Source organism: Gymnoscopelus microlampas (assembly GCF_963454915.1).
Source record: "Gymnoscopelus microlampas genome assembly, chromosome: 18".
NCBI classification, from domain to species: Eukaryota; Metazoa; Chordata; class Actinopteri; order Myctophiformes; family Myctophidae; genus Gymnoscopelus; species Gymnoscopelus microlampas.
The window spans coordinates 30,745,075-30,772,721 of record NC_139955.1 but is presented as its reverse complement, the minus strand read 5'-3'; the positions used below and the strand labels follow the sequence as shown (position 1 = coordinate 30,772,721).

At 42.0% G+C, this 27,647-nt stretch overlaps 1 protein-coding gene across 4 annotated transcripts in view; it reads left to right on the top strand.

Moving 5' to 3' along the window:
* glra1 (glycine receptor, alpha 1) overlaps positions 1-27,647 on the top strand; it is a 119,217-nt gene that overhangs the window by 36,012 nt on the left and 55,558 nt on the right. For all 4 annotated transcript variants that reach the window (XM_084041001.1, XM_084041000.1, XM_084040999.1 and 1 more), the window contains 2 exons: positions 12,174-12,241; positions 23,936-24,159. In XM_084041001.1, the coding sequence (XP_083897127.1) occupies positions 12,174-12,241; positions 23,936-24,159 (292 nt within the window). The remainder of the gene's footprint in view (positions 1-12,173; positions 12,242-23,935; positions 24,160-27,647) is intronic.

The window sequence follows — 27,647 nt, the reverse complement described above, 5'->3', positions numbered from 1 at the left end:
TCTCAGGCACAATAACTCTAATGATTATACATAGGCCTACATTTGGAGTAACCATGCATATACTGTACTGGTGTTCTATTCTCTCACACACACACACACACACACACACACACACACACACACACACACACACACACACACACACACACACACACACACACACACACACACACACACACACACACACACACACACACACACACACACACACACACACACACACACACACACAGCCTCAGGTGAATTCTGACCAAGGCTTCTGTGCATTCATTCCATTCTTTCATCCTGTTCTACATTTGAGTTTGAATACATTTCTTCTCATAATAAAACCTGAGTGCCCTCAGGCAGAGAGAGGGAGAGGAAGAATGAGTGATTTTGAGAAAGAAAGAAAGAAAGAAAGACAGAAAGAGAAGAATGAAATGTGTGGAGGAGAAAAGGTGGAGGAGGCAGAGAGGGAGAGAGAAAGAGAGAGATAGATATATGTATAATATTTTCTCCCCTCTCACCCCCTTTTCCGTGGTACTGTATCTTACTCAGTAGGAGGAAAATGAAGTTTTTTCCTAAAGTTCACTTGACACTGTGTTGTAAAAGGCGGTGATGGATGGGAGAATACGTTGGCGCAAGAAAACCACCATTCTTCATCTCTGCGCCCCAATTAAAATGTGACAGCAACGCTGTTCTCTCCCCGCTGATCAGCCTCGCGTTGTTTACACCCGACTCACGAAGCCCTAAACTTATACTAGCCAGGCTTTGGCGGAGAAAACGCCGTTTCATATGTGAGAAAGAATAATGAGTGGGCCTCCACTTTGTAAATAAAAGGAAAAGAAGATTTTTTTTTTTTTCTGTGGATGTTTGAATTCAGCGTGAAACACCCCACTTTTGTTATTTATCTATTGTTGTGAGCTGGCTGTTGCTCTGCTGGAGAGGTGTGTGTGTGTGTGTGTGTGTGTGTGTGTGTGTGTGTGTGTGTGTGTGTGTGTGTGTGTGTGTGTGTGTGTGTGTGTGTGTGTGTGTGTGTGTGTGTGTGTGTGTGTCGCAGTGGTGGAAAGTAATTAAGTGCATTTACTCAAGTACTGTACTTAAGTACAATTTTGAGGTATTTGTACTTTACTTGAGTATTTCCAATTTCCAATACTTTTACTTCTACTCCACTACATCTCAGAGGCAAATATTGTACTTTTACTCCACTACAATTATTTGAACACTTTAGTTACTAGTTACTTTTCAGATAAAAATTATTATATTATGAAACATACGTTAACCACTTTAGCCTTATTTTATACCCATAGGCTATTTGAAAGTAGCCGATCTACAAGCTCACAACGCGTCGCATCGCGACGCGTTGTGAGCTTGTAGATCGGCTATTTTCAAATATTTAGTACTTTTACTTTTGATACTTTAAGTACATTTTGATGCCAATACTTTTGAACTTTTACTCAAGTAAATTTTGAATTCTGGACTTTTACTTGTATCAGAGTATTTTTATATTGCAGTATTGGTAATTTTACTTGAGTAAAGAATGTGAGTACTTTTTCCACCACTGCGTGTGTGTGTGTGTGTGTGTGTGTGTGTGTGTGTGTGTGTGTGTGTGTGTGTGTGTGTGTGTGTGTGTGTGTGTGTGTGCGTGCGTGTGTGTGTGCATTCGTGCGTGCATTCATGTGTGCATCCGTGCGTGCTCATGCATGTGTGTGTGTGTGTGTGTGTGTGTGTGTGTGTGTGTGTGTGTGTGTGTGTGTGTGTGTGTGTGTGTGTGTGCGTGCGTGCGTGCGTGCGTGCGTGCGTGCGTGCGTGCGTGCGTGCGTGCGTGCGTGCGTGCGTGCGTGCGTGCGTGCGTGCGTGCGTGCGTGCGTGCGTGCGTGCGTGGTCGGGAGGGGGGATTGTTCAGGTTCCACTTGATAGTTTCTGTCAAGTATTCTTTTTTCATTCCGGTGTTGGGGATCTACTCGTTTCCATGTTAAGTGGTGACCTTTGTCTGAATACCGTAGCAATGGCATATGTTGCCAAGTAACCAAGGTGCCTTGGCATCTGTTTACATTTTGAATCTGATTATTTCAGTTGGAAGCAAAGAGAAAAATGTAAAATGTTTGAGAGTCAGTTACACCATCTATCCCATTCTTTAGGTCTTCATGAGGAAAATTAATTAAATTGTCTCCGGTTGATCATAATATGACAAGAAACTCCATTTGAAACTCTAAGATCCCCTCTGATCTCTGTTCTTAAATGTTCTGATGTTTCTGGGATTATTGTCTTCCCAAATAGGATTAAGGTCAGAGCTTTTTGTTTTATTTCCTCTGTTAATTGTGGGCTTGTTTTAGAAAGGTAGGATGCAAACTGAATGAAATGGCCTAGTCCCAAACAGTGCATAGTTAATTTAACTCTGCGATTGTACAGATGTAAGGGTACATTTGTACTCTCTCAGAGTTACAAACAGATAAATTAACATGTGGGATTTACTGAGGGGAAAAAAAGCCAAATGTATTTTAACTTCATTAATTTGTTGCATTATGTTACACACATTAGTGTGGCCACAAGTTGATCTGGTTGTGAGTTGACTATAGAGAAATAATACTTATTCTTGCTGGCAATTACGACTAGACATTAGGATACATTTTCTGTGTTGGGTAAGGTGTCGAATCAGTTTAAGCTGCAATTGATTAATGGTTCTTCTTAGACACCATTTCATTCAAGTCTACAACACTCCCCTCCTCAAAATAAATAAATAAACAAACAGATTGATATACTGTATTGAAGAAGAAAAAAAAAAACGAAAAAATAACATTCTCAAAGTCAGCTTCCTGGTTGCAACATCTACAGTTTCTACAAGTAATCCCTGATTCGTTCAGACAAAAGACACCAGTTCACACAGAATCGAGTAGACGTTTATGCGCAGAGAGGAAGAGTAGAACGTCAACATCAGCTGTCATGTCTATAATGATAAAAAAAGGAAATGGTGAAGTGAAAGGAAAGGCAACTCTAGTTTACTGTCTCTGTCTTCCTCTCTTTGTGCAGCAGATTGTCATGCAATCCTCCTTTCCAGCACCTGTCTTTCTCTCTCTTCTTTTTACAGCACTTCCAACTACATATTTATTGGTCAGCTATAAAAGCAACTTTCCATTTCTTTCACTCCTGTGAGTCCTGTCCCACCTCTCCATGACACCCCCCCTCTCTCTCTCTCTCTCTCTCTCTCTCTCTCTCTCTCTCTCTCTCTCTCTCTCTCTCTCTCTCTCTCTCTCTCTCTCTCTCTCTCTGCTTGTAGGTGTAAAACGAGCTGCGCTGTTCAACTTCCTAGAGCATGTGCAGAGAATATATATTAGTTCAATAAAAAGCAAAAGCGCTTGGCCCACGCCGTATAGCCTACAGACGACGGACTATAAATATTTAATGCCTCCCAGCAGCCATTGTTGTTTTTTTCCCTTTTTATTTTTGCTGAAGGCAGCTCAATTGCAGAAGAGGCGATCCAACATAATTCAGAATATTATTCATATCATAATTTGTAGACTACCCCCTCCTCTCTCTCTCTCTCTCTCTCTTACACACTCAGTTGGTCTCTCCTACTTGCCCCCCCCCCCCCCCCTCTTTCGCTTGTTTGACAGATTCTTGCCATTTTTTGCAGCAATGAATCAATTTGGTCTCTTGCGCCGTGGAACTGAGGTGTCACTTAGTGGTGGCCCATCAGCACAAATTGGGCACAGAGAAAGAAAAGAGTGTTAGGTAAAGTGAGGAACACAGGGCCAAGACAATCCCCCAGGTACCCATGTTGTACGGCCCTCCTAAGGCCCAATAATAGAGCATATAACTACTGTAACCACCGATACACATGCATGCCTTTTCCCCCTCTAAAAAGTGCTGTGGCGTGCCTGATTTATCCTACTTCATTAGTTCCAGTTGGCCTTCCAGGTATACCGCAGTGGGGAGGTGCTGGCATGGTGATGATGATGTTGGGTGTGCAGATAAACGTTTCTGGCGCAGTTGACCAGTTAATTGAGAAATACGTTGTCGTTGAAGTGCATTGGAAATTGCTGGTGAAGTTGCTGCTTACATGTCATCGTGTCCTTGAGCAAGACACTTAACTGCTCTTAATGAGCAGGGTGGTGCTTTGCATTTTTTCCTCTGCCATCGCTGGCGTGTGAATGTATGCGTGAATGCAATGAAAGCGCATTGGAGAAAGGTGCTGTATAATTGCACCTTTTACAACTTTCATTTACAGCTGATTCTGTGGGAAATAGACACCTAATGTGGTGGATGTTAACAGCAATTACATCAAGAATTCAACACTATAGAAAACTGTATGAAGTATAAAGACCTATATTAGACAAACTATATAGTTTAACAGTGTGCACAAAAACTATGTTTTTAAAAATCACTTCCTGCACCGGTTAACAGATCGGATGTGTGTTATCTACTGGACCTGAACTTGACAAAAACATATTCAGTTAAAATACAATTGTCCATGTGAAAGGACTGAGTGTGGACAGAGGCTATTTACCCAAATGGCTATAACTTATATAATATAAAACTGGTGAAGCCAGTAAAACAATTAATGAATTCAGTAAAAGTTCCTTAGTTCATCAGAATTGAAATCCATGTCCTCCTCATCATAAATTTAAATGTCCCTGCCCTTTAGTTCCACCTGTCAACTACAATATGTCTGACTTGTTCTCTTTTGGGAAGGTGGGGTAGACTTACTTACTTAGGATTAGGGGTAGAGCAACATGTTTTATTAAATTTCTGAGAGCATCGTGTCTTATTAAAGTTCTGGCAGGCAGATAAATGAAACACTGCCAAGGGCAGTTGCCCTCTACGCCGGGCTCATGCTAGCGTCTTCATTACCCCGTTCCAGAGTCAGTGCTCAGTCGCCAGACTTGGAGCATGATCCAATGGCAATTTGACTCAGCAGGAGTTAAGTTGCAGGAGGAAGAGAGATTCAAATACTAACACGACACTAGAGAAAGTTCCAGGTCCGATGCCTGAGGATAGAAGTTATATAGTGGGTTCAAGATGAGATGAGATATTAATGCAAAAAAGTTTAAACCTTGTTTAAAAATAATCAGGTTTACTTTTAAACGCTCACAGTAAACTCAATACATTTTAACCCTGTTTGCTCGATTATTTTAAATTCAGATAACATTTTCAGTTATTGATACATTTTCAAGTTGCAGTTGAGATGGTTTAAATTGACAAAATGTGTTTCAACAAAGACTCTGTAATGAGTCTTTATTTTTCACTGCTCTTGTTAATTGTGCTTTTTATTCTGTTGATTTTATTTCATGTCTTTTGTTTTATGTAAAGCATGTTATAATCTTCTTGTAATCTGCTTTCTGAACAGTTTGTATTATTAGTTATTATTTTATAATAATAATTAAATTATTATTGTTATTATCTTTACTAATTGTTGCCAAAAACAACAACATTTTAATGGGATCTTTGAGTATATGGTAGAATCATTGCTGAGACTTTATGTTGTCTTTAATGTCTTCCTGCAAGGCACAGCTCTCATTTCATGATAAACATTCTGAATGTTTAGAAATATTAAGTATTTGTTTGGTGTATCACCAACCAGATTATCTTTACAACGGGATTACATTACATTCATATTGAAGTACTGTAGATATTTGAATAGCCAAGAAGAAAGCATTTGTTTTACATCTATCTGAGACATTCACATTTAATTACGATATTACGTCTTTTATGTTGGGCATTATACTGTTTAATAATTATACTTACTGTAAATTACCTTTTAATGCATAGAGAAATAGTACAAATTGCTGTATATAATGTAGCTCATGCTGTCAACTTAGGCCATTGACTACATTACAGTGCACAGTAAAATCCTCAGTGTTAATTTAACTCTGAGTGTAAAGATTTTTACACTCTCAGAGTTAAATTGAAACTGATGATTGTTCTGTGTAAGACTGTGGTCAGTGAACAGCACGTCTGTGGGCCCACAGCCAATCATTTTGCTTCATTCTGCTTTGCCGCTGTCGTCACCTACTGTACTTTAAATGGAGAGGGATCATTTCAGACACTCTCACCTCTTTAGGATGGAAGACTTGTTTTGCTCAACCGTGCCAACTAAGCTCACACTGCTCTGTGTGTGTGTGTGTGTGTGTGTGTGTGTGTGTGTGTGTGTGTGTGTGTGTGTGTGTGTGTGTGTGTGTGTGTGTGTGTGCTGTGTGTGCTGTGTGTGCTGTGTGTGCTGTGTGCCTGTGTGCGTGTGCGTGTGCGAGAGAGAGAGAAAATACATATGGTTTAAAATATGAGTTTAAGCTGTGATCTGCATGCAAATGGGGATATTTGTTTAATGTGTTCTGTGTTTGTGTCCTTGCGACTGGATGTGCATATAATTCATATCTTTATTCAGAATGTAGCATATATGTGCATCTGTGTACGTTTAATTAATGTGTGTGTGTGTGTGTGTGTGTGTGTGTGTGTGTGTGTGTGTGTGTGTGTGTGTGTGTGTGTGTGTGTGTGTGTGTGTGTGTGTGTGTGTGTGTGTGTGTGTGGGTGTGTGTGTGTGTGTGTGTGTGTGTGTGTGTGCGTGCGTGTGTGACCGCCTGTGAGCGTGCAGCGTGCTTGCGTGCGTCCCAGTGACTACTCTGTTATTCAAACTCATAGTAAGGCAAATCATTTCAGGGCTACAGTACGGTGTGACTCATACTGCTGGCCTTACTTTCCCTGACAGTTAATGAGCTGTCCCTCTTTCTGGCTCTAATACTAGCGCGCTCTCTCTCTCTCTCTCTCTCTCTCTCTCTCTCTCTCTCTCTCTCTCTCTCTCTCTCTCTCTCTCTCTCTCTCTCTCTCTCTCTCTCTCTCTCTCTCTCTCTCTCTCTCTCTCTCTCTCTCTCTCTCTCTCTCTCTCTCTCTCTCTCTCTCTCTCTCTCTCTCTCTCTCTCTCTCTCTCTCTCTGTTTTCTGCTGCATCTCCATTTTCTGGCTTTATTGAAAAGCTATAAAGCGAACATTCTCATTCCCTCTCTCTCTCTTTCTCCCTCTCTGCCTCTCTCTCTCCCCTTCATTGGATGGCTATAAAGTGAACTGCCGTGAAGAAAGGAGGGACGGGGGGGAAGGGGGGTGACATTAGCCTTCTCCCCAGGCTTGCGTCACACACCGCAAGGGACATCAAGAAAAGACAAATTATTATATCCCCCGCTCGCCTCCCACCTATTGTGCAGCTACAGAGAGAGAGACAGACGTGGGACCATAACGCAGTAGGGAACTATGTTAAAGGAGTAGTTCACCCCAAAATGACTTATTTTCTATCAATTACACACCCCACGAAGCCTTGAATTCATGGAGATTCTTTTTGTTTTTGTCGCATTCCTGAGCCAATAATTTGATGACCGGGACATCGGTCAGTAGGAGACTCAGAATGCGACAAAAACAATAAAGTCTCCATGAATTCAAGGCTTCATGGGGTGTGTAATTGATAGAAAATAAGTAATTTTGGGTGAACTACTCCTTTAAGTCTAAAAATGGTTACACTCTAAATGCTGATCAGGCTTCGGGATGGGTTAGAATTATCACAGGCACGAGGTCATTTTTTTTCCACAGCAGGGTTAGGCTGGAAATGAAGCTAACGTCTCAATTAATGCAGACTGACTGTGGTCTGGATTTTGGAAATCTGCAGCTGGGCTTGGAAATCTTTTGTTATATAACTATTATTAATCTACTGTGTGATGGGGCATTCTGTCTCAGCCATTTCATTATTGATGGGCCATTAAAACCTGCACAAATCCATACCACTTTCAAGTAGATTTTTCCCATGCGATTGAGATTTTGGAAATCTTTTTCATAAAACCTTCCATTTGTAAAGAGTTTTTGGGGGAATAGAGCCTGATTTATGCGTCGTCATATTACAGTATATAAATTAAGCATAACTCTGCGGTCCTTTTGAGTTTGAGTTCCTATGTCGAGTTGATGCAAGTGAAAGCGAATTAAGTCATTCAGTCCCCTATAGTCCTTGTGTACAGCGGCGGTTATTGCAGCTCCATTTGCTGAGACAGAGAATGTCACAGCCTGTAATAATATTGATTGTTTGAAAATGTCACACACACACACACCCTCGCATGTCTATATACAGTATACGTAGGTGGGAGTATTTTCATTGAAATAAATACCAGCAAAGGCCCACAATCTGCTGGAGATATGTTCAGCCAACAGTCTCACTTTACATTGCCTGGCTGTATTGTGTGTAATGCAGTGTAGCTAGTCATTCACTGTATTCAGTGTCCAGCCACATAGTTATATTGTTAGTACAGTATTGGATAGTGTTATAGTGTTACATATCACATGATTTGTGTGTATAATTTTCTTCAATATCCCTGGTTATATATACCTTTAAAACATAAATGTAATTCCTATGGATTACATAATTATGTAGGATGATGTTGTGACATTTTCGCGTTTCAACCAATCAGTTATTAAATTGGAACTTGAAGGATATGTTCACTATTTTAAATATATATATATGTTATTTTTTTCTAGTTAGGCTCTATTTGTGTTTTTGGTGCTGAATGCTGTGATTGTAGCAAATCCAGGGCAAAGTCTCACTGATTTCTTTGCTGTTGGGCAGAAACCTTGTATCTCCATATTTAAAATATGTATGATTTTTGGTTGTTAATTAATGGCCTACAGTACTTCATCGTACAAAAGTCACACAAAAGTAGTGAAAATAGCAGATCCACAAGCTCACAATGCGTCGCGAGGCGCATTGTGAGCTTGTAGATTGGCTATTTTCACTATTTTAAAATGTTTTTAAAATAATAATTTAAAAAAGGAATGGTTTTTGGACATACATTCCACCCAACAGCAACGATTTGTTAAGTGTTGCGAAACCTATCAGCCGCTGGGGTTGCCAGTGGCAGCGACAGAGAGCGCCCTCCTCTGCCAGCTACCCGCCCGCAAACATGGCCAATCGTGTTCACTGAAGTGCCTGGCCAAGCCGGAGGCACCGTGGAGGAATAGAACCTCAGTCTCCATGGTGGTGGGCAGGAACTTTACCCCGCGGCACCCAGATGCCCCCCTTCCATCAGGGTTTGTTGACTTTATTCTGCACTTCCGCATACGACTTTTGCACCCTACAACTTTGAGATTCCATGCTCTCCAGAAGTTTAATGCAAAAGTTGTTTCCTGTTTTTGAAAAGGACACTTATTATGTTTTTGAAGGCCTAAACAATAGCTTCATCATCAGCATGGTAAATGTCTTTATTAAATACTGCTATGCGCGTCTATAAATGATGATAATCAACATTTTAATAAACTGGGTGAGTTATTTTGTCCAATAGACAATGGAGAACTTCTCATCATTTTCTGATTATTGTGATAATTATGTTTTCTTGTTTTTCTTTATGTTGATTGATTAGTTATTTATTGTGTGTTGAGTTCTATTTTTTATTTTCTGTTTTTATTTTCTGTGTTTGAAATGATGGTTTCTATTTGTGATTGCTTTTTATGCGGACCCCAGGAAGACTAGCTGGTTTCTACAGCTAATGAGGATCCTTAATATAAAAAATGAAGCTCAGACCAAATGTGTTCCAATAGGTAGTTCCAATTCGACCGTGACATAATGTTCAATATTCAAGAATTTAGGTTACATAGTGGAAATAAATACATAATAAATACAAATGAATACACTGGAGCAGTGGTTATTAATGTTTTTCATGTCAAGGACCCCAAATTAATAGTATTTGGAGGACCTCCATATGAAAATATTTTTTGCCAGGGACCCCCATACAAGATTTGTGTGTGTGTGTTTTTTTTTTCTTTCAAAAATACAATACAAAAAATCACATTTGTTCAAGATTTTTTCCAAATAGCCGATGTATACAGCATATACTGTAGGTTTAAATTGGTTAGACAGATTGTGATGCTACAGTATGTTAACTAACTGGAGAACAGGGTCTGTGACCGGGGGCAGACCCAGTTCATGTAACTCTAACTAGATGATTGAGTTCCATCATTCAAACGTGCTACTTAGAATGACAGCCAACCTTATTTGATTATAAGAATCCATCTTTTGATTACTCTGGCGTCCTCTCCTCATGCCATCATGTGAGTGAGTAATCTATGGTCCACTTTAATTAGATGCTGTATATGTAAGTCACGTATGGGGCGAGTAGCCCTGGGCTAGTTTTAATGATTTCTTCGTCTTAACAGTACATCTTTGTCCCCGTTATTTTTTTTTAAGTTTGTGGGTTAACTGTGTGTGTGTGTGTGTGTGTGTGTGTGTGTGTGTGTGTGTGTGTGTGTGTGTGTGTGTGTGTGTGTGTGTGTGTGTGTGTGTGTGTGTGTGTGTGTGTGTGTGTGTGTGTGTGTGTGTGTGTGTTAGAGAGAGGAGGGGGCACTCTGAGAGGATATGTCTCTTCAGTGGCCTCCAGCAGTTCAGAGCGTACGACAGGAAGAGTAATTGGCCATCAAAATAATCCATAGCCCTTCCTTCATCCACAGCTCCCCGCTGGCTATGAGAATTAGAGACATTAAACACAACGCTGTTTGTCTTCCCGTATACAGTATGTTTGTGGGTTTTTTTTTTGGCATTCGCAGAATGTGTGTGTAATTATGTAAATCTGACTGTATGGATTCACGTGCGTGTTTGTGTATGTTTTTATGTATGTGTGCGTGGCAGAACTTTGACCATAAGTGACGCTACCTTTTATGAAGCCATGACTGTCGCTTGACGGAGTGTAACACAGAATCGTCATTATGATCAAGGCTCATGACAAACTTTGTCATGAACATCTGCCTTTGTTGCCTATTTAGATACAGTAGATGTATGTTATTTGCTTGTTCACAGATTCTAAGTGTACTATTTAGATAGTTATACTTTGTTTGCTTTTTCACCAATACTAGGTATGCTATTTAGATGCCTGATTTAATGTCTACCTGCCGTTCTAGTTACTTTGTAGACTCTATTTGACACTATTTACTCAACCACTTAGCCTGATGTTGGTTGACTAGAGGTCATGCTGTTTACTGTCCTTGCATTTGGTAAGTCAATCTTGTAAAAAGGGTCGGCTAGTAAATGCATAAATTGTAATTGTATTGTCTTCCAGGCTCCCCGAATTACCTCAGACCTATAGGGAAAAACTGCTTTTACATGTAATGCTCTCACACAGGAAATAATCCTGTGTGAGGATTCTCGTATATCCTCACTTATATCCTTGGGACAGTTTAAATCTATGATGTTTCATGTGTGATGTGACTTTTTGTTATTTTCAATGCATTTGCTTTTTTTTTTTTTTACTCTCTGCTTGTTTAGATATTGTTTGTAATCTCAGCACCATTTAAAAGATGGTTTAGCCCTCAAAGTGTCCTTTGAGAATTAAATAAAGGTTTGAATTTCTTTTAATAGCAATAATAATGTATGTCTTGCCCACATGTTGGCGGGCTCTTGTAGTCCAGTGGCAGAAATGAAACGATCAATGCCACCCCAAAGGTTTTTTTTTCCATACGTTCCGCTTTTTAAAGGAGAAAATTACAGCTCTGTGGTCTGAGACCGCACAAGGCAGGCCTTGCCTGGCATCAAACCAACGTACTGAACAACCTACAAGCCATGTACCCCCCCCCCCACACACACCATCACCACCATCACCATCACTACCCTCACCCCGGAGGAGAGGGATGTTACTCAATATGATTTAGCCTTTCAGAGCTCAATATCAGTCTGTCTACTCCTGAAGGAGATGGGAGTTGGACCTGTTCTCTGGATGTCCTCTACACTTCTTCCTCATTGGAAGTCAACTCCAGTTGCAGGGTAATCGCATTTGTGTTTGTACAAGCAGGTAATACAGAGGAGGGTTTTCAGTGGACCTCGACAAACCTCCGGCGCCATCTATTTGCTTTGACCTTGCCAACCTTGAGTGCACATTTTCATTTCTTTGGGCCTCGGGAAGGGGTGGGGGGAGGGGGGGGGGTGTTTGATACTTTTGAGGGTCTCCTTTTACCTGAAGTTGTTCTGTACGAAGTGACATTTTGTTTATCGATATGGCGGTGGGGAGGGGTGTTACCTACACGGTTTTTATTAAGACTTTGGGGAGATGGAAATTGATTTCCTTCGTTCTTTTGTTGTTGTAATAAGATGTTTATGATCTCTTTCCCTCTTTCTTTCTTTCTCTCTCTCTCTCTCTCTTTCTCTTTCTCTCCCTCCCTCCTCTCTTTCTTTCATTCCTCCTGCAGGTCCACCTGTAAACGTAACCTGCAACATTTTTATCAACAGTTTTGGGTCTATTGCTGAAACAACAATGGTAAGTTAATCAATACAGTTTCATGATGCAGGTGTTGGTCTGTGCGTGTGTGTGTGCGACATCAATTATTTATGATACCACATTTTAATATAGAAGCAAAAGCTTTTTACCTGGGCACTCAAATAAGACACTGGAGCACTCCTGATGTCTGCACATTTATTGTAGAGGTGATATAGCTTTTTAATATTGCCTCTTAGATTTAAACTCTTAGAGAGAGAGAGTGTGTGTGTGTGTGTGTGTGTGTGTGTGTGTGTGTGTGTGTGTGTGTGTGTGTGTGTGTGTGTGTGTGTGTGTGTGTGTGTGTGTGTGTGTGTGTGTGTGTGTGTGTGTGTGTGTCTGTGTGTGTGTGTGTGTGTGTGTGTGTGTGTGTGTGTGTGTGTGTGTGTGCGCACGTGCGTGTGTGTGCGCGTGTGTGAGAGAAGGGAAGAAATGTAAATTTCATTCCCCAATCCAATTTGGGCTCTCATAATTACGTCTCCAAAAGACGTGATCAATTCAAACCATGATGGCTTTAATATTCAGTGCATGCATTCGTTTTTTTTCTTCCTTTCCTTTTTTATGGAAAATTACAAGCCTCACCATTTATTTAAGTATTTTGAAATGTATGCGGCTCATTGATTCTCCCATTTAAAAGACATCATTTGGAAGAAGCTCCATTTGCATAACAACATTACGGAAGGGCTGCCATGCTTCTCAAAGGCAATGGAGAAATTGCGTGCGTAAAATGTGTGTGGGCGTGCGTGCGTGCACATTATGATGGTTTCCGTGACTGTTGTAGACCCTAACAGAACCGGCTCAACTTTGCCTCTAACGGTAAAAATCGTGGCATCCATCGATGGCCTGGGGATTAGAACTCTTGTTTGACTACATTGTGTCCTGAGTTAATTTGATCAAATCCTACCAGGGCCTTCCACCCATACCTCCACAGTCACTGCCTGCCCCTCAGATTATTGCCCATACTCACACGGTGGCCATTACGCTAATAAGTCATGCGAGAATGCAAAAGACAAGAAATTCAAAGATTCTAAATTCAAAGATGTCTTTTTTTATCACTCATATAAGTACAATCAATGAAATGTTGGTGTATAATGCTCCGCAGACAACAGCAAGGTAGCGTTAAACCTGTTTTATGCTATACCTGTATATACACGCCTGTGTATCGCTCCAAAAACAGGAGACGAACAAGCTCCCGATGCGTCACAACGCAACGCATTGTGAGCTTGTAGATCTGCTATTTTCGAGTGAGACAACAGCGCACAACTAGCAATAAATCATTAGAGGCATTAGAGGTGACCTCCTAATCGTATGATCCAGCCTACGTGAGCAACACATCACAGCAGGCATTTCATCAATGTCCCTTCACTAAGACGCTCTCCTCCAAGTCCAAGTAGCTGGAGCTGGAGTCATCTCAGTTCAAGGTGCATCGTTTGTCTCATTTTTGAAATTTCCATAAGCAGCACCGTTGGCGAGCAGCAACTTGTCATGACAGCCTCCTCTGTCTCAGTGTTGTAACTTTCTGTTCGGAAGACATATGGGTTGCGGTGAAGCTCTTAAATTTGCTTTCAACATGTCCGCATGCATGCAACACATACAAATAAGCTTTAGCTCCTAGATCAACCAACATTACAAGTAGCAATGGTAAGGACTGAGTAGCTGACAGAAGGATAGTGTCCAGGCAATGTTCCTATGGTCCTAGAAAGATGAGAAATCAGCGCAAGGGGGAGGGGGAGTATTTTCTGATCCCATCTTAAGGGCCTTTACAGCTTCACCCAGCTGTTAGGGGTTAAGTGTCTTGCTCAGGGACACTTTGACGTGTAAACTCATCTGACTGACTTAAATACAGAATGTAAAAAAAGGAAAGGAAGGAAAAAGGAAAGGAAGGATGGATCATGGAAGCGAGAAAGCACAGAAGGAAGCAGCTGCAGGAAGGAATGAGGAAAGGGAAGCAGGAAAGAAGGACTTAAAGGAAGCAGTGAGTAGGGAGAGGAAAGAGAGAAGGAAGTAAGGAGGGTATAGGAAGGAGGGAATTTAACGGGTCCATTTTCACAATCTCAGAGTTAAATTAGCAGTCGGGATTTTGCATTGTACAGGATGTTGCACCTCCACAACCACACATTATCATAATCTCACCCGCACCACGCAAACAAATACACCAACCCACCCTCCCCGCCGTCCTACAAGCCACACAGTAAAATGTATCCATTTGTAACTCCAATATTGTAAATGTAACCAAATAGACCATTATGGTCCATTCGGTTACATCTGTACACTCTCAGTTAAGTTAAATGAACACTCAGGATTTGAACAGTGGACACGTCTGGGTTGTGTTGAACGCTTGGCTAGCGCTGCTCCGAAACTGCTGGCCACTGCAGAGGCAGCTCATGCAGAACAAACTCCAGATTTTCCACTCCCTTCCCTCCCCGTCGCTGGAGGAATTGATCCGAGTGGCCCTCGCCGCCACCGCCTCGCCTTTTACGACAGATGCAAAGCGCGGAGAAATGGAGAGGAAAGGAAACAGGGCAGTGAGGAGGAGAAGATGTGAGACAGGGGAGCGGAGGAGAGGAGAGGGGGAAGGGCCAAATGAAAAGGCAGAGATAGAAAAAGAAATTACTTTAGAGGGAGAGAGAGAGAGAGAGAGAGAGAAATTAAATGAGAAAGAAAATTGAGAAACAGGTGAAAGGGGGATTAGAAAAAAGAGCAGGCAATAAGAGCGAGAGAGAGACAGGGAGAGTGAGAGAGAGACAGGAACCTACAGTAAGTAAAGAAGAAGGGACATAGAGTCGTGTACATGTGTGCAGTGCCAAGTGCGACCACGGGTTCCGTCGATAAATCTTTAGCGGGAAAAAGGACTGCAGTGGTTCATATGTCTAACGGCATAATGATCCAACTACACACCCGACTTCTCACTGCGGGGGCGGGGACACCCTCCACCCCCCCCCCCACATACACACACACACCTCTGACTCCCCCCGGAATGCACCATCACTCTCCTAATTGTTTACCCTCCTATGAAGGTATGACACCCCAGGGAGACGAAGTTAGTGGGCTAGCTGGCTAATGAGCAGCCTTGTGCTCCGTCATTTGATACACAGCTATAGTACAGTACAGTACAGTACAGTGCACGTACACACACACACACACACACACACACACACACACACACACACACACACACACACACACACACACACACACACACACAGGCAAGCAGCTGGCAACTTTACTTTCCATTCAAATTCTTTAAGTGACTTTTTAAGCAGATTAGTTTTGTGGGTTTTGAAATAAAAGAGAGTGGGTGTTCCAATTCCCTTTTGTAATTGCTCCCTTAATTGATATGAACAGCAGCTGAGAGTGAGATTGATTGTTTGAGAGGCAACACATTTAAGGCATGCAGTGGGATTTCAAACTGTCCCAGCAGAGGTATAACTACTTTTAAAGTCCCTCATTGTGCGATACATGGCCTCTACTGATAAACAAGGGGAATTATTTGGAATTAGTTGGGTGTCGAAGCATGCCAGCTCTCCCCCTCCCCTTCACATGCACCCTACTACCGGTCATGTTGCATTTGATCTGCTGGTGGCGGAGTAGTGAGGGAGGAACGTGCCAAGGTGTTTCAACAGATCATATAGCGCCGTTTGGTGGGAAGCCTTGAAGCCTGATTTATACTTTGTCATACGATGGTGTCATGTGATGAAAATAGCCTAGCTATATGAGCTTGTAGATTGTCTATTTTTGCGCAAGAAACACTAGCACCGGCATTGTCACGTGCCACAATACTGCCATGCAATGGAGTGTTAATCAGGCTGAAGTCTTTGGAGGAGTTTTGAGCCATGCTGCCTTTTTACAACTAAAAAGGCGGCAATGAAACCATATAACCATATACACGTTCAGTATATACACATATGACTCAATGAACGCATATTATTTTCAGGCTTTGTGACTATCAAAAACATTGAACCATGCTGCTTTAATGACTATGCACTGGCAAACCTCAGACATGTTATGAAAAGTAGGGGCATGTTAGATGAGTTTTCCTTCAGAAACGCCTTTAATTTGCTGAGAGAAATGAAGGGCTGACCTCAACATAGAATATGTGTTTTTCTCCAAACCCTCATCACCCCTGTCGTCTATCCGTCTCTCTCACTTTGTTTTCCTCTTTTCTCTCCTTTCTTTCTCTCTCTCGCTCTCTCTCGTTTCCCTTCTCACCACCCCTCTCCTCTCTTCATCTTGCGTCCCCTCTTTCTCTCCACATCTCTCCTTCCTCCCTCTCTGTCCTTCTCTCTGTCTCTCTCTTTCCGTTTTTCTCTGCCTCCCTCCCTCCCTCTCTCTGTTTGCCATATCACCTAGCAACAAGCCACAGTGCACCTAATGGTTTATTTCAGAAAGAAAGAAAGAATGAAACTTTGTAACTTTTTTTTTTAAATCACTCAATGTCAAGAGTCAGAGTTGGCCTTGGGCTTGAATCCATTATGTGTGCGTGTATGTGTATATGCTTGTGCGTGTGTGCGCGTGTACGCGTGCATGCGCGCGCGTGTGGTCCATAAATTACAGTAGCTATGAGAAATCACTCCATATTCTGTAAGGCAGCAGCCAGCCAGTACTTGATGAATGTCAGTAAAAACACTCGTTGCATAAGGGCTGTAGAGAAACCATGATGTGTTCCACTGATATCACTGAGGTTTAAAAGCCTGAGAGCAAACTCCTGAGTGTTACTTTAACTCTAAAGGACCATCCACACCAAGAATAAGAACTATAATGATAGCGTGGACGGAGTCCACAGCACAACTTTAACCACAACTACGGTATAGTGAACGATATCGTTTGGATCACTTACAGAGTGATGTTATGAATGATAGAAACACTGACAGGCAATCAATTCCATCCGAATGTTTACAGAACGTTATCATTCATGTGTGGATGCTCACATCATTATTATTATAGATAGTTATCCCTGTGTGTGTGTGTGTGTGTGTGTGTGTGTGTGCACGCACACACACACACACACACACACACACACACACACACACACACACACACACACACACACACACACACACACACACACAAAACAGAGGTTGTATTCTAGTTATGGACCATCTTCATCCATTCTCTTCTCTCTGTTTCTCTTTTTTTTAAACAAGAGATATGACATTCTTCTTTACATATAAACATGTGATCGGCTCTTGGTAACGCGCGTGTCCTGAACAGCGGCGAGGGACGATTACATCACATCCTGTGCGGTGGTGTGTCTACACATAAAATAAAACGGGCGTTCGAATAAGACCAAGTACATTTTGTACAGCTGAGCCGAGGCAGCGGCGGAAGCGACGGATCCCGCTGTACTGCTCCACTGTGTGATATACAGTGATCCTGCTCATTGCAGTGTGCTCTGCTCTGTGGTTCTAAACAGCTCACGGCCTTTCAGACCATCCATGCCCCCGTCCTCCCCCCGTCGTCCTCCCCCCCTCCTCTTCCGAGGTGAAACAGCAGAGCTGAGTAGAAGCTCAGGCTCGTGGAGCACAATGATAGATGGAGACACAGGAATGGCGCAGTGCTCAACGAAAATCCCCCGTGGAACGCAGCTTTATTCTTGTTTCAGCCATTCACCATGCTTCAGCTTCTCTCTCTCTCTCCCTCTCTCACACACACACACACACACACACACACACACACACACACACACACACACACACACCCACACACACACACACACACACACACACGCACATTAAGCATTAAGAGAGTGATTTGTGCACTCTAAGCACGTGTTCCTTTTTCTCTCATTCATACCCTTTTCTCTCTTTCCTTCTCCCTCCATCCTTCCGCTCTGTGTCATGTTAGCGTATAGCGGAGCAGATGTGCGGCCATAATGTGGGAGTTATTACCTATCCACCGTAGCCTCCCTCCTCCCCCCAGCCAATGTTGCAGACATCTTGCTATATGACAGCCCTGGTATTAGAATATGGCTGTTTCTGTTCTCCTTGTTGTTACGAGAGAGAGGGGGGTGTGGGGGGGGGGGGGGGGGAGGCGTGCTTTACCGTCATCTGTGCTTTACCGTCTGAGTCTAATGTAATCTGAAATGAGCTGAGGTGCTGTGTAAGTACAGTGGTTTCCTCTGTAATTGCATTGTAGCAGCAAAAGGTAGTGGTGCTGCTGTGTGCTAATTTTCAGGGTAACGATAGCACTTTTATATGGCAAAGGCCTTATTCTAGCATGAACTATAGAAAACGCACTGAAAGTGCCCAATCAAAAGTGGTGATGCTTGATAACATTATTTTAAACTTTATTTTGCTACAGTACACTAATTTCATTGCATTTCCCAACAAATTACGTCTTAGATAATTAATGACAGTAACAATCGTTAAGTGTTGCAAGGACATAATGCCGCGTTGGTGATTAATGATAATATTAAAACACATGTCTTCATAGCATATTTTAGACATAATTAGCCTGTAATTACAACACTTTTCCACAGGCCAATACACAGGTAAACAAACTGATGAGACTATTGTAAAGTATTTTGAATTTGGGATTTGTTCCCGTCTAGATGCTTGTGCAGGTGTTAGGGACTAAAAATAAGGGGGCTCCTTGAATGTACACTGCAAAAATCCGAAACGTTAATTTTAAATCTTGAGAGTGCAAAAGATACGGCTCCATTACAGTGCAGGGTATAGTGCACTGTAGCTGAGCTAACCGCTAATGTTCTATTAACTTTACCTTTTCTATAGCAGCAGTGGTGGTGCTGCTGCTGTGGTGGGCCACAATATCCTCAATGTCACTTCAATTGACAGAGTATAAACATTAAGCTATAGAAGCACTATGCCGCAGTATCCACTCACCCATAACGGTTCATATCTAAGTGAACTAATGACAGCCATTATTGGCTTGAGGATTGCCTGCCACGGAGAGAGTCCCCATCTGCGCTACAAATGAACAAACAATGGTCAAATACACACTGGTCAGCTCAGCATTGCTAAGTCAATACTTTGTTCTATAGAGGGAATCCTGCAGTAATCCTTGCCTTTCATATTGTCACTGTTGGGACAGAAACCTTGTATCTCCATCTTTTTATGTTTTTTTTATAAGTGAATGGCCAATTTTATAGTCATCATAATGAAGTATGTCATTGCGGAACTAGACGGTCTACAAGCTCACAGCGCGTTGACTTGCGATGCAGCTATTTTTGCAATTTTTAATAATGAGATGCCCAAAACAGAGACACAAGTTTGAAAGTGGTTATGTCTGTCTGTGCGCTTTATAAATATTTTACAAATTACCAATGAGAAGTATTAACAATTCCATTGGAATACAGGTTCTTTTTTTTTCATTTTCCTGAAAAGTAAGGTTTTGGACATACAAGGTTTCTGCCCAACAGTGACCATATATGCGTAATAGTAAATATAGTGTTCCCTTATACTTCATATCTACACAGACCAATGTCTATGTTAACATTTTACTCAAGGGTTCAGGGCGTAACCTCATGGAAAGAAGTTGCTCAGTATCCGTATGTTGTCATAGCGGATAAGTAGATAAACCAAGAAATAAGGCTCAGGGAGAATAAGTGACAGATATTCCTACATGCCCCCAGAATGATAATTGAAGGAGATTGCGTGTCCTCAATATGCTCATACTGTACATGATCACCACCCGACCCCCGCTGGGATGTTCCTGTACTGTATGATGTCACGTGTGCAGACAGAGTACAGAAGGAGCCTACAGTAGAACTGCGGGGACATAAGCAGCAACGATGTTGCAGGAGCGTTCAGTCGTGGGACTCCCACGTGTTGTCATACCTTTCCTTTTTTTCTTTTTTCACTGCATCAGGGATATTACACAGTATGGCGAAAAATAGCCAGCTTTCTGACCTTTCCAATTTGGTAGCACGCCGTCAGCTGGTGCGGACTGATTATCCTTGAGGTGCATACGGTCGCTTTAATATCCCTCCCTCAATTCCCTGCCTCCCTGTCAACAGATAGCTCTCATTTAAGTGCCATTTCAAAGTTATCAAAGTGCCAGGGCAGAGTGGAGTCATTATATGACTCCACTCTGCGCTGGCAGTTTGATTATTTATTAAGACACAACCGCCGCATAAAGGTCAAGCTCATTTGTTTGCTGTGAGATATGCCCTCCACTAACGACACCTCACCTGATACCCTCTCCTCTCTCTCTCTCTCTCTCTCTCTCTCTCGCTCTCCCTCTCTCTCTCTCTCTGTTATCTTTCTCCCTTCCTGTCTCACTCTTTCACCTCTCTCCCCCCTCCTTCCCACTATTGTGTCTCTCTACATCCCTCTTACTCCCCTACTTCTATCTATACTCTCTTCTTCTCTCTCTAGCTCTTTCCCTCCACCTGTCTCTCGTTACTTCCATCTCGCTCCCTTCCTCTCTTTTTTTTCTCTCCCTCCATCTTTGCCGCTGATTGCCGGTTTAAATGCCACCCGCTGGGGTCTTGGCACTGTCCGTACCTTTTAATCTCCCATGATGCATTTCTGCCGCCACAGCCCTAATTAAGGTTCCGGAATGGCGGAGGCAATGAGCACCACCCCCCCCCCTTTCTCCCTCCATATTCTCAGAATAATTGACAATTGGGGAGTGAAAAAATGAGTGGGTGCAGCAGCAGCCTGGGAAGGAAGGAAGGAAGGAAGGAATTAAGAAAGAAAGAAAGAAAGAACGAAAGAAAGAAAGAAAGAAAGAAAAAAAAGAAGAGGTGACAGAGAGAATATCTAACAACATTTATATGCACATTGATTGTTTTAGATAGTGAATTCATGAATACATGATACAGATACAGACACACTGAAGCTTTGTACCTACAGCACCACCACCCACCCACTCACAGCTATGATGCACAGTCGACATATCGATTTCCCCTTTTCAGCTAAACAGTCTAAGCTCAGGGGATCAAACGCGCCTGCTGTAAGTTCATCTGTACAACAAATGCAGATTTAACCTCAGACAGGCTCAGCTTCTATTACTGACAACCTACTAGTTGAGATTGGAGATTGGAGCAGATGTCATTAAAACAACATAGGCTTTGACTTAGAAACACCTTTTGTCAAATGGTGGACATATTTGCAGACAGTGCACGCACGCACGCACCCACCCACGCACGCACGCACGCACGCACGCACACACACACACACACACGCACGCACGCACGCACGCACACACAGACAATCAAGCAAACAATTACAGTACAGTAGTTGATTGAAGATGATTTGGAAAACAGCGTTCAAACATCAAACACGTGTCAAAGTTCACCTTATTGTTTGTGGCAGGGTGAATTACAGGGTGGTTACGAGTTGGCATCATGTTGTCATGCAATACAAATGTAAAAGCACTGGCGTTGACTACCTGGTGGGTGGGCGGGTGGCGCTGGCGCTGGCTTAACAGAGTACGTGAACATTGCTTGTTCTCATGCCCACAGAGTGAGCATGAGAAATGGAATCCAACTCTAAGGAAGTGGCAGAGCCTCAGAGGTGTTTGATTTGTACTGCAGATCAGTGGCAGAAAGTGCAGAAAGCCATCGGGTATAAATGTATGGATCCAGGCCAGCAGGCCTTGTCTTTGACACACGCACTGCCTGCAACCCTCTATCTTTCATCCATCTATCTGTGCATCTCTCCGTCCTTTGTATCTCTCCATCTTCCGGTGTTGGACTAATGAGAGAACATTGTTCTCTGACAGTTGGATGACCTTCAGCTGCCTTCACTCAGCTTCCCTCTAATGTCCCTCTTCATCTTCATAATGTTCTTGATTTGTGTACTGAATTCCTTTATACTACAATAGAGTGCAGAAGTCCTGACGTCACTCGTTCATCCCCTGGGTCACTGAAGTAATTTCTCTATGGAGAATAACATTGAGTCATCTTAGAATCGTCTCATATAAGAATTGTGGTCCAAAAATAAACAAATTGTCCCGGTGCTAGGTGGCTCTGTATTGTTTACGATAGGCAGTCACTCATATTTGATACAGTCTGTTTCTGGTGAAAATGTAATTCATTAGGCGGGGGTAAAATTTGTTTTTTTTCGCCGTCAGTTGATGCTTCATATCCATATGAGTCAAACAGCCAGGCTCATTTGTTTATTTTTTTAACACAGTTCTTATATGACTATCTGTGTCTGTCTGTCTGTTTACAGATCTATTTATATTTTATCAATCTATCAAGCTATTTATTTGTCTGTATGTGTTTGGCTGTCTATCTACTACACTGCAAAATCCAGTTAAAGCTGCAATTCATAACCTTCTTAGTGAATACAACAATATTTTAGAGATGGTCTCCCTATACTGTTCTATTGAGAAATTAAGATCCTGTGGATGAGGTATTGCTTGAAGCTCAATGTGTAATATCCTCCCTACCCAAACAAGCTTTCTCTCTTTGCTCTGCGCTAGACATTAAGAGCTCGCACGGGAGACGGTACGAAGTGCAGCTTCAAATGAACACTCAGGATGTTGCAGTGGGGGTGGGCCGGGGATTACACGTCCTCTTGAGATTATAAGTGCAGACCCTCGACAAGACTTCTATCTCCGACTCATTCCTTTGCCTCTCCCCCATCTAATCTCATCTCATCTACCTATTTCACGGAAATAGGGATCACAGAATGAACCACGGTGGGATAAATGGATTCTCGACTACACTTCTCACTCCTCATGCTGTTTGTCGCTCTTCCTTTTTTTTCTGATTTCATCTGTCTATCTTTTGAGCATACGGCACTTCAGTATCAAGGATGGAACATCTTGTTAGTGAAAAGTACTCTCTGAGCGGCTAAACTCTCCTCTTTCAATGTTTTGGCCTGTCTCTCTCCTTCTAACCTCATCTTAATCTCAGACTTGTACCTAATCTGATCTACTTTCTTCCCATTCATGACAACAGGTTGAATAGTTTCTCATGATAGCAATGGGGTGGACTGTCTCAGCCATTACACTTTTTCTGCTTATTCACTTTTTTACTGCTCATCCTCCCTCCTGGCCTTAATTTAACTCAGAATGTCTTTTATTTCATTTAAAGTGTGGTGTAACTATTAAATGTTATCTGCCTTTCACCTGTCATTATACAGTATGTGTATTCAGTAACGAGCCGAATGTGTGAGAACAAGTAGAAATGATCTCTCGACTATTAAACTTCTCTCTTCATTCTTCCTGATTCCTTTGTCTAATCTAATCCCGGTGTAAAGTAACTAAGTAAATGTTCTCAAGTACTGTTCTTAAGTACAATTTTGAGTTACTTTTACTTTATTTGAGTATTTACAATTTTAATACTTTTACTTCTACTCCACTACATCTAAGAGTCAAATATTGTACTCCACTACAATTATTTGAAAGCTTGAATTACTAGTTACTTTGATTTTGATTATTATTGCAAAACATACATTAACCATTTCAGCCGTATATACATTGCGGACATTTGAAAATGGCCCATCTACAAGCTCACAATGAGTCGCATTGTGAGCTTGTAGATCTGCTATTTTCTAAAGATTTGTATACATTTGAAAACACGTGAAATGGGACATTCTGCATAAAGTATATTTTGATGCCAATACCTTTGTACTTTTACTCAAGTCAATTTTGAATACCGGATTTTTACTTGTAACAGAGTATATTTCTTTATCGCGGCATTGATACTTTTACTTAAGTGAAAGATGTGAGTACTAATTCCACCACTGATCTAATCTCATCCAACCTCTTCCTCCACAACAGGACTACAGGGTGAACATCTTCCTGAGACAGCAGTGGAACGACCCGCGGTTGGCCTACAGCGAGTACCCCGACGACTCGTTGGACCTGGACCCATCTATGTTGGACTCCATCTGGAAACCCGACTTGTTCTTCGCCAACGAGAAGGGCGCCAACTTCCACGAGGTCACCACCGACAACAAGCTACTGCGCATCTCCAAAAATGGCAACGTGCTGTACAGCATACGGTGAGGCGTTTTCTTTTTTCTTCTTCTTGGTTTTAGATCGTAGAGAACATAGTGGTTAGCGCAGGAATATTCCTTCTCTCCATTCATGCCGCAGGCATTGTCTGATTAATTCTTCTTATCTTTTCTAAGACGATTCCTTTTTTTTTTTTTTTTTTAATATATGTGGGGCAGGCTATACCTACAGAATATTGTACTGTTAGCAGAATCTGTCTTGAGAGATAAAAACAACCTTAGAGTCCTTAGAGTCCATACAGTGCACCTTGCTTGATTTTCTTTTATTGCGTGTATAAGCGAATGGGTGGGAAAGGGAGGGCAGAATCTAACCGCCAGGGGGAAAAGCTGTTCAGTGGTTAACTGAAATAGAAATGATGTATGGTGAAAAACATTACTTTGATTTGAAACGCTAGTTTGCCTGGACTACTGGTAGTTCTTGGGCGGATACCCCTGTATCTTTTACCAGACTGCATGTCTGCATCACTGATGATGCTGGAAGCTCTGCGCATGCAATGTTGGTGGTATGTCCAACAGGGATGGCGGCGAGGTACCAATGATCTTTTCAGCTGTTCTCACTATCCTGTTTAGTTGGTGTCTTTCATCTGCTCAACCAGGAAGTGATGCAGGTAATTTAATATAATTTCGATGGTGCCACAATAAAATATGGTTAAGGCTGGAGTGGGGAGGTCCGGGCCGCTTCAATGATTTCATCCTGTGGTGTAGCTTTTGTTTCTCAGAGTTGGAGGCTTTCTATCCATTATAAGAGCCATACTTTTTCCCCTTCTCCAAGACATCCCATCCCAGGCTCTCAGAGTTATAGCTGCCCACAGCAGACGAACGTTTTAGCCCCCACTCCCCCGCCCCACCCCCCCTCCTGCTTGCTTTATTGCCTCTGCTCAAGGGCGAATGAGAAAACGCTGGCACATTCCCACAACAGCCATAGTAATCTAGTCGGACCGGCGTTAGTATTCCAGCAGTGCATTTGATCTGTTATCAACCTCGCTTTTCACCCTTGTGTCCGGAACGAGTGGGATTGGGTTCTCCTTTATGAATTGTGGTGAAAAAAAGGCGTAGAGAAGGGTCCACACACATTCAGGAACACGCGTGTGCACACACACACACACACACACACACACACACACACACACACACACACACACACACACACACACACACACACACACACACACACACACACACACACACACACACACACACACACACACACACACACACACACACACACACACACACACTTGTTTTTTTTTAAATTGGCAACATCAAAATGAACAGCCCTTAGATCAGTCTGATCTGTAAGAGAGGAGGAAGCGAGAGGTGGCTCGGGATATTAAACTACATATGTCGTATGTCAAGATTCTGATTGGGAAGAAATGAAATCTGGGCGTTGTAAATGTTGTCTGCTCTGCAATCGATGCTCATCACACCGCAGGAGCAGTGGGAACTTGTGACTGATGCTCCCGTCACCTCTCAGATGAAAGTAAACCGGGACAGTCGCAATTGGACAACAAATGAGCTTGATCTAGCCTCGTATACAATATGTACTGTACTTCATAATAACCATCGGTTACATCAAAAGAAATGGCCTTGTACTCGGTTTGTTTGTGCGCCCATATGATTAGTAGTTGAAGGTAAAGTTGGCTTCATCAAAAGAAAGGATACAGATATATTTCCATACAGCATATTAGTATAAGCTTGCAAGCAGTGCCAACCACTTACATGAAATACGTATAGCAATTAATGTCTAAGTCTGTCTTCACCGCAGTCACACTGCAGGATTTTCGGAACAACTCCTCTTCGAGGTGCGACGACATTGCAGCAACAGTACTACGATGAGAGAAATTTGTCACTTAAGGCTTATCTTATTTACTATCCATCCAACACCATCCAAAACACTTTTTCAATACTTTACTTACTACACAAGTATATCATTAGTTTACCACTTCAATCATAGCGTCGCTGTTCTGGAGATGACTTTCTGTGAAAATAGCTGATCTATATCAAGCTCACAACACGTCACAGCGTGACGTGTTGTGAACTTGTAGATCTGCTATTTACAGCGAAGAGATTTGGTGTACAGGCGGAAATACTGGTCAACTAACCTTTAAGTGGTTATGGGGCTGATGGTGAGGTTTTAGAAGAGAATATATAATTTGAGTACTGGATATTAAGCTACAGAGACCTGGTCCTGTGCAGCTCTGTGGGTTGTAGCATGGCTCTTGGATGACAATCCACTCCAGTGATGGAACTGATTTTATTTTCATAATTAATACATCTGTTTTTTGTTTATTTGTTTGCTTTTGATTGTTTGATTAATCTATGTGGTTCATTTACATCACATTTAGATCACTCAATACTAGGCTGATGGGAATGATGCCCGTTGGGAATGCATGCCCCTCCGGTTATGCAATACCGGCGAGTTCTTAGTCGATCAGGGATTTCGAGCATTTATAGATATAAATGTTCACCCAGCAGTCAAAAATGTAAACGTTCATGTTTCGGTGAAGCTGTAAGTAGATCATATTAGAAATATTTACAGTACACGATGCATCACTATACCGATTATTCAACACCTGTATTTAGATTAGTGTACCACACTGAGTAAAGTATGATACCCAATAAAGTAATGTGACTCAAGTGAGCCATTGATACTAGAAATGCACTGCATGCACTCATGGTGCTATGTGACATTTTCAATCAAAGTGTCCACTGAATTGTGGGTTTTTTTTTGGGGTGATTTTAATTTTTTTAATTTTTTTTTTACCAGGTAAGGTAGTACAGATGCACGTTTATGGGTCACTGCACCAGTTAAAATAATTAGATCCTCAGCAACCAAGATATAGTAGGCCGTCTGTCTTTGAAAGCAGGGCATGTGGGATTTCTACTGTATGTACATTACATATTCAGCAGCCTGTCAGTGGCTGGAACAATGGGCAAGCACAGCAACTTTATTTGGTGCATCCGGCCTACTACAGTGTGCTGCACATGTATGTCTGTTGTAACTATGGGTGTCCCCATTAGTTGGACAGAAAAACACAGAACGTGCCCAGAGGTTGGCTGTGAGCGGTACATCTATACATCACAAGACTCCAGAAAGCCAGAACAACAGTCAAAAACCAGAGTGGGGAAAGTGGGAAAATAGCAGAACTGGATATTAAATCATAGGACAAATTATTGTTATTAAATCCAAACCTTAGTCACGATCTACTGTTATGACCTTTGAAAAACAAAAATAGTTATTAATGTTGTTTGGGCGTGTGAGTAGCACCCAGAGGGGTGCATTCAACATTAAAAGGTCACTCACAGTACAGTAGGTGGTGAGACTCATTTACCACTAATTTGGCTTGATGCCTAGGACACAGAAATGTGATGTGTTAAGCTGAATTTATACTTTTTAGCGTAAGTTATCCCTTACCAAAACAAAGGTATCACGAAATGAAGTGAATGTTCTGTTCTGTTCTGTTCTGTTCTGTTCT